This window comes from Melitaea cinxia, chromosome 7 (assembly GCF_905220565.1).
Source record: "Melitaea cinxia chromosome 7, ilMelCinx1.1, whole genome shotgun sequence".
In the NCBI taxonomy this organism is placed as follows: Eukaryota; Metazoa; Arthropoda; class Insecta; order Lepidoptera; family Nymphalidae; genus Melitaea; species Melitaea cinxia.
The window spans coordinates 513,919-529,275 of NC_059400.1; the positions used below are offsets into that span (position 1 = coordinate 513,919).

The 15,357-nt window shown below is 35.9% G+C and overlaps 2 protein-coding genes across 2 annotated transcripts in view; both read left to right on the forward strand.

Moving 5' to 3' along the window:
- The first annotated feature begins 69 nt into the window (after positions 1-69).
- The window catches only part of LOC123655063 (neurexin-4), a 36,474-nt gene continuing 21,186 nt past the window's right edge, over positions 70-15,357 (forward strand). Inside the window, exons 1-12 of the mRNA XM_045590901.1 lie at positions 70-242; positions 421-534; positions 3,398-3,594; positions 5,034-5,175; positions 10,277-10,480; positions 10,741-10,907; positions 11,496-11,672; positions 12,064-12,225; positions 12,798-13,014; positions 13,331-13,475; positions 13,984-14,090; positions 15,047-15,184. Of these exons, the coding sequence (XP_045446857.1) occupies positions 173-242; positions 421-534; positions 3,398-3,594; positions 5,034-5,175; positions 10,277-10,480; positions 10,741-10,907; positions 11,496-11,672; positions 12,064-12,225; positions 12,798-13,014; positions 13,331-13,475; positions 13,984-14,090; positions 15,047-15,184 (1,840 nt within the window). The 5' untranslated portion in view covers positions 70-172. The remainder of the gene's footprint in view (positions 243-420; positions 535-3,397; positions 3,595-5,033; positions 5,176-10,276; positions 10,481-10,740; positions 10,908-11,495; positions 11,673-12,063; positions 12,226-12,797; positions 13,015-13,330; positions 13,476-13,983; positions 14,091-15,046; positions 15,185-15,357) is intronic.
- LOC123655153 (L-aminoadipate-semialdehyde dehydrogenase-phosphopantetheinyl transferase) lies at positions 898-1,995 on the forward strand. The gene has a single exon (XM_045590988.1). It carries the CDS (start codon positions 969-971, stop codon positions 1,833-1,835), a length of 867 nt encoding a protein of 288 aa, XP_045446944.1. The 5' UTR covers positions 898-968; the 3' UTR covers positions 1,836-1,995.

The window sequence follows — 15,357 nt, forward strand, 5'->3', positions numbered from 1 at the left end:
TATTAGGTTTTTTTAAACAAAACAATTTTACGTTGGCAAGGAAAACACACTTGGGTGTTGTCCGGCTTGACGACTGTGACAACGCTGATCGTAATGATCAAACAATTCAGTTTGATTTTTGATTTGTGAATTGTTCAAATTTATACTATCAGATTAAATCAAATATGAAATTATGATGATTTGCTCCAAATTTCATTATACTTTGTTAATTTTCTGTAGCATTGTTTATATAAAAGTCACAGGTAAGTCACGACTATAAATTTTAAATTATTCGTAAACATGACTCAAGAGTAACAATCTTTCAGAGCTATATAGTTTTTTATTATGTTACGTTTTATACAAAGCCATAAAATAAACATTTTAAACTAGAAATTTTCAGTTATTGTTTTGGCAAATAAAAAAAGCTTCTATTTATTACAGAATCGGCGAAACATTATTACGATTACGAATGTAATGAGCCTCTTGTTGAAGGTGCTAAACTTACTGCTACTTCAAGTTTGAGAGACAGAGGACCAGAGAATGCCAAGTTGTATGGTTAGTCTCGTTTCTTTGATTGTCAGTGGTCAAAATACTTGTAAGAATATCATTATTTAAAGCTGTTTTCTCTTATTAGATAAATGCAAGTATTTTATGACTACAAACTTGAACTACATAATTGCTATAGTGTTGATTTATGTTTATTATAATTTGCAATTTCTGTTATATATTTTAATTAACTAGCATTGTTTTAAATGAGTTGTGTAGGGGTAGGTTTGTGTTCTGATTATTTTTGATTTGCATGTCTGAATATTTAATTTTGTTTTCCGACACTTAATTTATTTTTATTAATTATTACATTAGTGAGATTTTTTAAACAATAACAATATAAAAGGAGCCCTGAATTAGGAATAATTCCTCTGCAGGTCAATAGTTGTTTTAAAAGAAATAAGCGACTATTTTCACAATTATCAGCTTGGACGGAGTTACTAATGAATAGTAGGCAAATAGGTGATTCTAACATAATGGATAACTCAAACGTTAGATGGGCTTTCAATGCTAACTCCTGGCAACCAACTCTAGACCAGATATTAGCAGCATCAAGTTATATTCAACAAGAGGAAAAAGAGAGAATCACAAGATTTGTTTTCCAAGATGATGCAAAATCATCATTGATAGGACGTCTTATGATGAGAAAATTTGTACATGATTCAACATTGTTGCCTTATGAGAATATACGTTTTCAAAGAGATGACCGAGGCAAGCCTTACCTGGCTAATGCTGGTGATGTACCAATCAATTTTAATGTATCACACCAAGGCGATTATGTCGTGCTTGCTGGTAATACGATGAAGAATATAGGCATTGATGTAATGAAGATTGAACCTCCATTACATAAGAATGTACCAGAATTCTTTCGTATTATGAAAAGACAGTTTTCTGAAAGAGAATGGTCTAAAATTTTAAGTTATCCCACTGAGCTAAAGCAAATTGCATGTTTTTATCGTATGTGGTGCTTGAAGGAGAGTTATGTTAAGAATATCGGGATTGGTATTACTGTTCCGTTGGATAAAATAAGTTTCTCTGTTAAATCTGAATTGAAAGTTGGTGATATTGTCTCTGACACAATGTTGTATGTGAATAATACTCTTAAAGAAGATTGGTTATTTGAGGAGACGTTGCTGGATGACAGGCATGCTGTCGCTGTGTCTTTCCAACAAGATAGAAATGTGAAGACATCTCCTGTCCCCTATGACTCTTTAAGCTTTGATGATATAGTGAGAGATGCTAAGCCACTAGTAGAGCCTGATGCCACATTTGCTAGCAATTTTATCTCAAAAGAATTTAAAAAAATCTAGTAAATAAATTGTGTGGTTAATTAGTTTTTTTTTTATATGTTTTCAATTCTTATGTTTGTTTTTAATTGCGGTGTTAAGGAAAAATGTTTATGTAGTTCTTAAGATATAACTTTCAATCATATGAGTGTTATTTATCTAATGAGAAATAAAATAATAAAATGAAATTAATTTATTTTATTAAAACTACTAACCTAACAACAAATACTAACAAGAGGAGACTAATCATCAGTTAAAAGTAAAAATTTTAAATAAAAAGGTTTGAACGCGTGGACGGCTTCTGAGAGTGATTTTGATCAACAACTCATAATAGATTTGGGAACTGTGAAGAACATAACAAGAGTCGCCACTCAGGGAAGAGCACACTCAAGAGACTATGTTCAAGAGTACCACATTAGCTATGGCTCAAACGGCCGTGATTATGTACAGTACAAAGCGTCAGGTGGAGAAGTCAAGGTAAATAAATATAAAGGGTGAAGGCAAAATACAGGGCTAACATTAACAGGAATGTCTATATTATGCATGTCTTAGTTTTAATGCTTCACACAAGCACTGGTCGATTGTAGTTTGGTGTTGTAGTTCTTTTATTTTTAATAAATAGGTGTATACTTCAATATCTTTGTTAGTTATGTAAACTTATTAATAACATATTGGGTATTTTCCTTTTAATAGGTGCTTTAGCTGGACCTTCTTATCATTTATTTAGGTTGTAATAACGACTTAAGTTCTAAAAAGAATTTATTAATTTTGTTTTATTATTTTGATAATTTATGTTATTGGTGTAAGTCAGTCAGGCAGATCAGCCTATTGCAGTCCACTGCTTGACATAGGCCTCCTCAAGTTTGCGCCAGACATACCGGTTTTCCACAATCCTCATCCATTCTACACCGGCGATCTTACGTAGATCTTCGGTCTAACGGGCCGGAGGACGTCCCACACCGCGTTTGCCAAGATGCGGTCTCCACTCCAGGACCCTTCCAACGGTCGGTTCTGCTCCAACGGTCATCGGTCCTGCTACACCGATGACCAGCCCACTGCCGCTTCAGTTTGCTAATTCTGTGGGTTATGTCGGTTACTTTCGTCCTCTCGCGGATAGTCTCATTTCTAATTCTATCTTTGAAAGAAACCATTATTGGTATAAACCAGTTCTAAAATGAATGTTGTTATTTTTTTTATCGTATGTGAAATTCCATTTAGAACATTTTTTTCTGAAGAATGATTTTGTTAAACTAAACAATGAAATATTATTATTACATCGATATTGAAATTGTTCATTCCAAACATCACACAGGACAATGTAGCCTTCGTTAATCTTCATGATGAATTACGTTATGGTTATATTATTTTTTCTTTTTACTTAAGATAATTGTCAGATAGGTATTTATTGCTACTCATAACAAATACATTTATGACTTTAAACTCTTAGATATGACCTTAAACTCTTAAATAGTACCTTAAACGGGTCGTATATCTTAACGCTTAGAATAGGTATTGAGGAATTCAGGTCCAGCTAATACACCCATGTAGTCGTAACACTAACTAAAATACCACTAACATTGGTGAAGGAAAGTCAGCCTGGACGGCGACAGAGAGCTCGTACTACCAACACTTGACGGTAAACTTGCACGAACGCAAAGACCTACGGGCAGTCGCCACTAGAGGCCGATCCGATACGAAGGAATATGTCACAGAGTATGTGATACAGTACTCGGATGATGGAGAAAGTTGGAGATCCGTGGCTATGGCTGATGGATACGCGCAGGTGATGTTATGGAATGTGGCAATTTTATATGACAAAGAATTTTTAGAAGGTGCCAAAGAGGTTACATGTTGCAGTACCTACAAAATCGTCCAAATGATACGTAAAGGGCCGTCCATAAAAAACATCTCACGAAAGTTTCCAGTTTTGTACCCCTCCCTACCTCTTAGTTAAGCTAAATAAGACTCAGTGACTTCTAAGTTCTAACTGCTATTACGTTACAGTAACTAGGCCCTCCCCAGTCCCCTCTTAATTGATTTTTCATCATAATAGCATACAGATAAATAAATTCGTTTTGTTTTTTTTTTTTCTATTTTTAATCGACTTTAAAAAGAGGCGGTTTTCAATTCGACTGTTATCTCTGATAATGTCCATTTACTTGACTATTTTTTCTTCTACTTACGTTTTATTACTTGTCGACGTAATTGAAGTCGGTTTTTTTTCGTTTACGAGCAAATACAATTATGAAGAAATAAAAAATCTTCCTCTTATGTTACATGCTAAGCAAAGATTTCCCCTTTTCCATATTTAAGAACGTATTTTATGAACGACCCATAAATGAGCACAACGTAGACGATAATAAAATCGTCAACTCTTGGCAACTTCTAAAAAATTCGTTTCGTCTATTTACCGGGTGATACTAATCTCATAATATTATTTTAATCACATATATAACTTTTTTGACACATTTATAACTGTTTTTGTATATAATTTTGTTACTTAATATGATTAATTTATATATTTTTATATACTCCTAACGTTACGAAACTTGTGCACATTCTTGGTAATGCAGATGACTGATTGAGAGGGTATTTAATTCTGCTCCTGGGAGCCATCCATTGATTACGTCACACGTAAAAAGGGGCCGTCGACGAAGTGTAACTTTGTGACAAGGGGTGAGGTGGGAAGGTTTCCAAAATTTCGTGACATCACATTTTAAAATATAATATGTTTAATTGTTACTTATAAGGAAATAGATTTATGGTCGAAACTGGTGTTTTAATTTACTAATTAAAATAGGCAATAATAAATAAAAAAATTGTATGTATGTCACATTAATTAAGCCTGGAAACGTTGTATTCAGAAGACCAATCACACCGCTAAACATAAAATAATCGATTCTTGTTAACATATGTGCAACGAATGCCTTTAATTGTAGATCATTTTTGAGTAGCTTTCTTCGCCTAAATGTTTTGGCACAGATTTAATAAACTCATACTACGTTGTAACTTAATAAAACAAAAATCAATTACATAGTTAAAGATATACGATTATGTAGCGGAAGTCCAAATATAGTTTGGTGATTACACTTTTGATACTAAAGTGACGATTTAAAATTGCATTTAAAATCCTATTTTAATACAGACAATTGTCAATGAATCCATTTGAATCATCAATGAACTATGACCGTGTTTATTCAACGTGACGAGATCATCTTTCAGATGTTCCAAGGTAACAATGACGGGAATACCGTAGTTAAGAACGAATTCGAAGTTCCCATAATAGCTCAATACATCCGCATAAACCCCATGCGATGGCGGGACAAGATATCTATGAGGGTCGAACTTTATGGATGCGATTATGGTAAGTCCTTTTACATTTCTTCTAATAGTTAAAATGAATACATTTTAGCCTAAATATATATCTATGACTAGAAATTTATTCTTCATTTAGTTAGGGCCTGTTTCACGGGGTTCCGTTAAAATGATATGACCTGTCATACGTCAATCCAATGAATAAATCTGGAATTCCACTTTATTTATGGGATGGTTCTATGCAATTGTGAATCGAAAAGTAGTAGTTTAATAATTGAGTTGAGATGAAACAGGCGTAATGACGTATTTTACCTTCTGCGGTTAAAGCCTACGCAAAATAATCTTTATCTAGGTACTACTGGTGAAACCGGCTCTTGACGACAGTTTAATAGTTACATATCTTGAATTTCATTCTTTTTAATACTGCTTTTAGTTTGACTCAAAGGGTATTTTTTTTTTTCAAATTACTGCTATCTCGGCTAGACTTACTCGATTTACTATCAAATGCGTATTGCAAGTATGTCAAGACACAAGAGATAAAGCATGTTTTAGGCAAAAGGGCGGTCGAAGATCTAGCGCATTAATTAGTTGGCGCGGATCCAGAAGGGGAAGGAGGAATTATTAGTCTCCTCTTTGAGTTATACAATATAGATTTTCAGAGATTTGTATGCAAATCTTTTTTATCATCCTTTGCCTTGTGCCAAGTCCACATAAAAAAAAAAAACATTTTAAACAACTTTTCTTATAGACAAATTTTGTTTCAATCTATATACATAATAATGAATGTATGGACATAGGACATACAGACCTTTATAGAATCGTAATCTTCAGCAAAGTATTGTGCATGAGCCCACAAAGGTTTCTGTGTCGGTACGACCCAAAAAAAAGCGTAGCAACGCGCACAGGATACAGCTAGTTGATAAAATTGACACATCTTGATCTTGCAAGACAATCCAAAATAGTCTGTTAGGATTGAACCACATTCTCAAATTACCATTTCAATTAAATCGTCTACCAAATTGATTTAAAAACGGTTGTTTCTACAATTTTAATGGTCTAGAAAAATCCCTATTATACAAAAACGTGATTAAGACGAAATAGTGTATATTATACCGGATTTATCTTGTTAAAAGTAACGTTAATAGTAATTACTCCAACATAAAATTATTTTATTTTATTTTATTTTATTTTACTTTATTTTGGAAACAAACGGTATTACATAAATATACAGGAAAACACAACACAATAGTATCACTTAACCAAAAATAGTTTCCGATATTAAAAAAGAACATATGACAAAGTTCAGAAGAGATGCTTCACAACAATAGTTCAATATCAAAAAACTTAATAATAATACTAAAAACATTACTATAAATTGATTAACAATCATTGAGAGAAAAAAAAGTAATCAATAAAGAAATTCAAAAATCATTACGGGCATTATGGAACAAATAAATTAAAAAAAAAAAAACAGTTTAAAAAATCACAAATCAAATAATTAAGTATCAAGCTACAATTAAAATCATAATTAAATTAAAATCAAAAAATAAAATCAAATTAAGAAGAACATCACGAATATCATAACATCTGTCAAAGATACATTAAATCAAAGCATTCATCACATGCAATTTAAATTGATTGAGAGAGAGATGAAAAATGTCAATATTTATAAACAAATTATTGTACTGGGCACAACTTCTGTTAATAAACGCGTTTTTATAAAATTTTGTTCTTGTAGCTGGGATGTCAAATGTAATTTTATGTCTAGAATTTAAACGTGGACACTTAAAATTTAATTTTGAAACCAAATATGACGAGTCAATTACTTGGTTCACAATATTATACAACAGAACTTGATCCCGCTGAACACGCCGGTCAACGGCCGACATAGGTTTTATCAGAACGTTCAAATTTTCCGAAGAGATTGCTGTTATAGTCTTTAGGTACCTGTTGTGTATACGGTCGATTTTATAAATATGACACCCGTACTGAGGACTCCAAACAGTAGAAGCATACTCTAGAATAGGTCTAACAAAAGCATTATACAAAAGTGTGTGGGTGGAAGCATGCTTGAACTCCTTGGATATCCTGAGCACAAATCCCAACATACGATAGGCTTTGCTAGCTACATAATCGACGTGCTCATCAAAGAGTAATTTGGAGTCAATAATAACTCCAAGATCTCTTACCACATCAACCCTCGATATCACTTCGCCATTCAGTTTATAGCAATAATTTATACAAAAACGCTTCCTACTAAAAGTTATTACATTGCATTTTTTCAAATTTATAAACAAAGAGTTCACTGAACAATAATTACTAAACCGAACTAGGTCATTCTGAAGGTCTATACAGTCATTGTTGTCTTTAATAATTTTGAAAATTTTACTGTCATCCGCGTATAATAAGAAATTGGAGCACTTAAAAGCTGAAGTAATGTCATTTATATATATGTTGAATAATAAAGGCCCGAGATGGGATCCTTGAGGTACCCCGGATGGCACTGGAATAAAAGATGAAGTAAATCCTTTTATAGTAACTGCTTGACTACGGTTAGCAAGGTACGACTCAATCCAACGCAGAAGGTCACCGTGCACACCGATGTATTTCAATTTATCAAGAAGAATCGAATGAGATATTTTATCGAAAGCCTTAGAAAAATCTGTGTACACGGCGTCAACCTGAAAACCTTTGTCCATTGCACATGAAATAAAATCAACGTATTCCAAAAGATTTGTCTCCGTTGATTTTCTATTAATAAATCCATGCTGCTGGGTAATGATCGTAGGTCTTATTATAGGTAGTATAATGTCGTATATAATCTTTTCAAACATCTTCGGAATGCAGCTTAACTTTGAAATAGGGCGGTAATTTTTTATGTTATGTTTATCTCCGCTTTTAAGGATTGGTATGACATAAGATCTTTTCCATTGAGAAGGCATTACAGATGTTCGCAAAGATTTAGAAAAAAGGCAATATATGGGAAACCTTAAGCTGTCAGAACAGCTCTTCAAAAATATAGCAGGTATCCCATCAGGGCCACTGCCCTTATTTAGACTTAAAGATTTTAAATATTTGTCCACCATCGACAAAGAAATATCAACAGAAAACAGGTTTAAACTGTTGTTGCAAGTATGAATATCGTAGTCGTTACTATTAGACGAAGAAATACCGGAATTTGACTCAAAGAATGAATAAAAATAGCTGTTAAAGAGATTAGTAATCTCTTGTCCATCACTTGTAAAAAAATTATCCAGATAAAACATATCAGGCAATTCAGTATTCTGGCGTTTAGATTTTACAAATGTCCAAAAATATTTAGAATTTTTAGCAATGGTATTCTCAGCATGATCTATGTATTTCTTATAGCAATCGTTTTCAACCGTTTTTTGTCTCTTACGCAGCATCCTAAACGTACAATAGTCCCTATAGTTACCGTAAATTTTCCATTTTTTATGAAACTTTAACTTTTCCTTTATAACCTTGACGAGAGAAGAAGAATACCAGATAGGATATTTTCTATGCTCAAGTATAACCTTAGTAGGAACAAACGTATCAATAACTTTATTGATAATATTATAAAAAACTTCAACAGCACTTTCCATATCCAAGCAATTCAAACATTCCAGCCAATTAACCTCAGACAACTCTTTATTAATAATACTGTAGTCAGCTTTGTTAAAAAGCTTAACAACCCTCGGAACACCCGTAAGATAGTTAGACCTTAAATAAGTAAAATCAATATCCAGAGCCGGGTGATGTGAATCTTCTTTAACTAGTGGAAACTCACACTGTTTCACTAAAACACTGTTAGCATTACTTATTACCAAATCCAGATATCGATTATTAGAATTAGGAACTATGTTAAATTGGTTAAGATTATTTATGTGCAAAAAAGTCGATAGCGAGTTTACCTGCAGGCCTAGCATGCGCGCCACGACAAAATTTTGTCTACCCCTTTTCTCGTATTATCTCTCTATGTCTACAGTAGCTAACATGCGTGCACGCGATACTCTTCTCGTTACGTCAAGAAGAGATATTCATTAAATTTTAGTGATCTGTGATATTTATCTCTACGGAAACTAACATGACATCGTAATTTTGTCGAATTTTGTCGTTTTAGGAAGAGAAACTTCTCGTCTTCAATATTATCGACGAGAAAGACGATAAATAAAAAATAAATAAAACCGGGTGCCTATTTTTTGTATACCATGGCGTTTCCCTATTATAATTATATAATTTCGGTATACGAAGAGCGGGAAATGCGAAAAGTCGAGTGAAGTGTGCCATATAATGACACAAAAAACGTATTTGCAACCTGTTGCTTCTTATTCTAAATAATAATAATAATAATACTTTATTTCAGACCAAAGTATAAGTCCATATTGGGTTAGTACAACAAGACAAGACAACATTCAGAATAAAAAACAAAACAAAATTATATTAAAAAAATCAATAACTAAAAATAAAATTAAATAGAATAAAAGTAAAATCAATAATCAAAAAAAAAAAAATTCAAAAATTCAAAAAATTTTAAAAATTAAAAAAAAAAAGAAAAAAAAAACAATGCGTGATAGAATTACAATTATCTAATGTGCGACAAGATATAAAGCACAACACGAGCATATTGTTTTACATATATAATTAAATTCATTTACTTACGCCGTTTTATTTTCCATATTAGATTTTTTAAATTAGATATACACTTTTTATCTTAGCCAAAAGGCCGAGAACATTGTTAAATAAAACATGTGTCACTCGTTTGAAATTGGTCAATAACCTTGTAAATTCAACTTTACGACATAAGAAATAAGAATGATATTCAGTTGTGATTATGGTTGATAATGTTTCTCTACTCGACAAGGCGAAGTCTTCGGAAGAGAATTTTGTCTCTCGTAGTGCGCATGTTAGGGTAATCGAGAAAATACTCGATGTAGACATTATCTCTCTCTCTCGTCAAGAGATATCTCGTTGTATGCATGCTAGGCCGGCTGAACATGTGAACCTTGTTGTAAATGAGATAGTTTAGTAGCGCCTGTATCATCAACAGACCAATTAGCGGACCAATTATGTAGCTGTTTGTTATATACAAGGTATAATATTATTACGTACTATTCAGGTTAATCATTAACAAAATCATACGTTTACAGTGGCCGATACTCTATCCTTCAACGGATCGTCATTAGTAAAAGTAGATCTCCTACGGGAACCTGTATCCGCGTCCCGGGAGGTGATAAGATTCCGTTTCAAGACGAGCGTCGCATCCGGGGCGTTGATGTACTCCCGTGGGACTCAGGGGGACTATATTGCGTTACAGTTGAGGGATAACCGACTTGTGCTGAATATTAATCTTGGTGAGTTTTGCTGAAAAAAAATATATACTGATAGTAGACTGGGTTAGTTAACTGTCAGTCTTATGGCTGATATATATCAAGTGATTGTTGAATGATTAAAAGTATTTTCCATTTATTTTATCTCGTTGAAAACATGTAGTATGGTCATAATATGGTCTGTACACAGGGCTATGTCAAGTAAGATTTAGAATTGAACAATAAAATGATATATTTGATTGATAGCTCCAAATCAAATACCTACTTCCAAAAATTTTCTACAGGATCAGGGACGTTGACATCTCTGTCAGTGGGCAGTTTGTTGGACGACAACATCTGGCACGATGTGGTCATATCGCGGAACAGGCGGGACATCGTGTTCTCAGTGGACCGCGTGATCGTCCAAGGACAGATCAAGGGAGAGTTCTCCAGGCTGAATCTGAACAGGGCTGTGAGTATTTTGGCTAAAATGTCTTAAGAATATTGTACATACCTTAACAGACTTCAAAAAACGCAAGTGGGTCTTTGGCGTCCCGAGTCTCGGAACTGTGTGAGCGCGACGCGTACAGCTGCCCATAAAATTTCTCGTTATCTTGCGGCATTAAGGAGCTCAGACGTAATCCCGTTTTCCCTCGGGACCTTCCCGTTTTAAGCTGCTCGAGCGCCGTACTAATCTCGTCGTCTTCGATTTCCGCAATGTCTACGGAAAATTGGCGCAACAATGGTGCACATTATCTTCGGCGTCCCGAGTCTCAGGATTGTGTGAGCTCGACGCGTACGGCTGCCCATAATCCATTCTAAAACTGGACATAGTCGTTAGTTTGTCTTACCACATTATGTTTTCTATTTGGTTTTTTATGTTTGTTGAATATTTATTTCATCATTTCAGCCTATTACAGTCCACTGCTGGACATAGGCCTCCACAAGTTCGCGCCAAAAATGGAGTGAACTCATGTGTTTTGCCCATAGTCACCACGCTGTGCATTTATTTATTTATGCTATATTCAATTGCTATGCTTATATAAAAAAAATTTTTTAGCTATACATCGGTGGAGTCCCCAATTTCCAAGAAGGTCTGGTGGTGAACCAGAACTTCACGGGATGTATTGAGAACATGTATCTAAACAATACGAATGTGATCCAAGATCTCAAGCAAGGTTATGAATCCGGTGAACCGTTCAAGTTCCAAAAATTTAATACGCTGTACAGTTGTCCGGTAAGTTCTTGTGACTGTGTTTTCGTATTTTAAATCTAATCGACAACTGTTTATAACTGTTTTTGACAATTCTTTTGGAAAATTGTGTAGGATTATACTCTTAATAATATTGTACATTTACTAATGTTGTATTTTGGAATGTACTCATCGCTGGATCTCCCGTTCCTCAATAAACGTTTGAAACGTTATCAAAATTTTGACATAAATTTCACCAGGGGCATCTGACCTGTGCTTATACTGCTACACTCTTTTCGTTACGCTCTCGTCTCGAATTCACCAGCTTACTCCCCGAGTCAAGTGTGCGTAAAGAAGTCTTACTTCAATAATAGAAAAGTAGACTTGAATAGTTTTGATAATGACTCTCTGAAGTTTAATATAAATAATATCGCAGGAGCCCCCCGTAGTGCCGGTGACGTTCCTTAAAGAGGGCTCGTACGTTAAACTGAGAGGCTACTCGGGCAGCGGGACCCTCAACGTGTCGCTGGAGTTCCGCACCTACGAACACCTTGGCTTACTCATCTACCATAAGTTCAAGAATGACGGCCATGTGAAGGTAAATTAAATATTAACTCTGAATACCAATAATAATTATTAAAATTGAAGTATAAGAACTAAACTTAGCTCGTTGGCGCAGTTTGTAGTAGCCCTGGTTTCTGCTCCGCGGGTTCCAGGTTCGATTCCGGCCTGAGTCTGGTGTAATATTTGTATTTATATTTGCAATATTATATAAAAAAGTATTTACGTATAATAGTCGGCTGTTACCTATAACACAAGTATTATGTTGCTTACTATAAATACAGACGAGCCTGTGTGTGTGTGTGTTATAATAAAAGAAAAAAAACCTGTATTACAGTGACATGGCATGGTGCTCATGGTCGGCTGAGTGCTAGTAATGGTTTCCTTTTATTGTAACTGCTAACTAGATGAAATGTATATTATTTGTCTGCCATTCTGGTTGTAAAAAAATCAAATTGTCTAACGCTCAGAAAGTCCAAAATCAAAAATCATACGATCCTTATTTCACATTAGGGTTTTCGTTTTTTTCTCTTTTGTATTGTCTTTGGCTAATGTCGTACTCGTTTTACTACTCTATGATCATTTTAACCAATATTCATCATTCATCAGGTATTTCTAGAAGAGGGTAAGGTGAAGGTGGAACTCTACACCTCAGGCTCCAGCAAAGTGAAACTCGACAACTACGCAGACCAATTCAACGATGGTCGCTGGCACTCCCTCGTGTTGACCATGGCTCCGGATAGCTTAGTTTTGTCCGTAGACTACAGACCCGTAAAGACTACTAAGCTGTTTAAATTCTCTACCGGAAGCACTTACTACATTGCAGGTAATGTCAAACTCAGTTATAGAAATAATTTACTCGGCCTTTTTAAGTATTGTTTGTTTGTATATTTGATAAGTCGAAAAAAGCTGCCCCTTAGTATAAATATCAGCTGAGCGATAGCAAATATTGTACAAATTGCACAAATTGTAACACGCCTGACTTTTTTGATACTTTACAGCAACCATGGTCACCAGAAGACCTTCCGTGACCATGGTTGATAAGTTGTTTTATTATAATGTAGCTAGTGTGTATAATTCACAGCCTATAATTACTAATAAAAAATTTTTTGAAAGTAAGTACAGAATTGATTACCTGTCAGGTGGCAAGGCTCCGCAACGAGGGTTCGTGGGCTGCATGCGTAAGATAGCTGTGGACGGCAACTACCGCCTGCCCACCGACTGGGCCAAGGAGGAGTACTGCTGTCCCGATGAGTTGGTTTTCGAGGCTTGTCACATGATCGATAGGTACTAAAGCGTCAATTTTACTGCCTATTGCCTAATTTAACTTTATGGTGTAAGCCGTGTAAAAGCCTTGTCAATGTTCTGTTGGAAGTACACCTTCTATAAATGGAAATGGTGCAAGTTTGACGGGTCAAACGAGTGCTCTGTGTGTGTTTGTGTAATACATCTTTTGCTTTGCCTGCTATACGTACATTTCACCCACTTATTATAACAAATTTAGTTTAAAACGTTACACGTGCAGTTAGGATATTTCGTCTCTAGCTCTTGCCATTTATCGTACTCGTAGTATCGTACGATAGAATTTTGGTCCTTCAAGCCGGATGTTAATGTCACTACCGGAGCTAGTCTACATTTCTAATCGGTGGTAGCTTCACTTTTAACGATAAATAATTAAAATTTTAAATTGTTAAATGTCAATTTAAATGTGCTTTTAAAGATTATTTGAAGTTATTTTCGACTTTGCTGTTGATCGAACTACAAAACCTGAAGTGTAAGCTCGTATGCTATGTAGATGCAACCCCAACCCGTGCGAGCACGGCGGCGTGTGCTCGCAGAGCGCGGACGAGTTCAGCTGCGACTGCGCCGCCACCGGCTACGCGGGCGCCGTCTGCCACACGCGTGAGTGCTCCCCCCCACCCCCCTCCATCCATATCTCGTCCTTCCTCTTTGTCTCTTTCTATCCTTCTCTTCTACACCGCTCACTATTATATTTGTACATTTTATACCTGTATGTGCAAAAAATACAACAAGTGCTTCATTTTCGTATTCAGCCTGTGATATCCCACATTTGGGCATCTTTCTCCGGGAAGTAAAATGATTGGAGCTTAATCCACCACGCTGCTCCACTGCGGGTTGGCGAATAGGTTTCTATTATATATGACTAACGATCGCTTTCAGGTATTTAGGATAACAACCGGGACCGACGGCTAAACGTGCTCTTTGAGGCACGGTTAGGAGACCCACAAGAACAGATATCCAAACCGGAATGAAATATTTGTACAAATACAAATATCGATCTTGAGCGGGAAACAAACCGCAAACTGTTGGTAATCTAATTGCACCACTATATCAGAGTGGTTTTCAATTTTCATGCAAGTGTCGAATTGTTAGATCGAAGACGAACATTAGAAGTATTTTTTTAAGAAAAATGCTAAATAAATTTGATTCATTGTTAGAACTATAATGCAAGTAGGTAGGTAGCAGCACACTTAATAATGTAAAAAGATTCATCGTAATGATGAACGTAATATTTGTCATACGATGTAACAGTATCCGCCTTTACGCTTCATATAGCTTGAGTGCAACAAAAATTGGCAGAAGGTAGTGCCACTCGTGTCTAGGTGCCAGGGTCGCAACAGCTCGCAGGAGCTAGCGGTCTCTTGTAGAGCTTACCGGGGCTGCAGCAGCTCGCAGGAGCTAGCGGTTTCTTGTAGAGGTTACCAGGGCCGCAGCAGCTCGCAGGAGCTAGCGGTCTCTTGTAGAGGAGTATCTAACTAGGGTTGCAACAGTGCGTAGCCGGTAGTCGAGTCGTGTAGAGGTACCAGGGCCGCAGCAGTGAGCAGCGCGTGTTGCAGCGGTGCACCCGGTGTCGTGCGGCGCGCTGGGGCGCGCGGGCGCGGCGGGCGCGGAGGCGGGCGCGCGCCGCGCCGTGCTGCTGGACGTGGACGGCTCGGGCCCGCTGCCGCCCTTCCCCGCCACCTGCCACTTCTACTGTGAGTGCCGCGCCGTCTGCGGAACATATCCATACTGCCCGACATAGCTTTTACTGTTTGTCTCGCCTGCTGTTCAAAAGTAGCATTTTTAAAGGCGCATCTCAAAAGGATCACGTAGTATGGCTACGTTCCCGGAGTTATGACAAAAGTAGAAATATCGAAATTCATTTTAT

Excerpts from the sequence above, each read along its gene's own strand:
- LOC123655153 (XM_045590988.1), top strand. The coding sequence starts at position 969 with ATGAATAGTAGGCAAATAGGTGATTCTAACATAATGGATAACTCAAAC.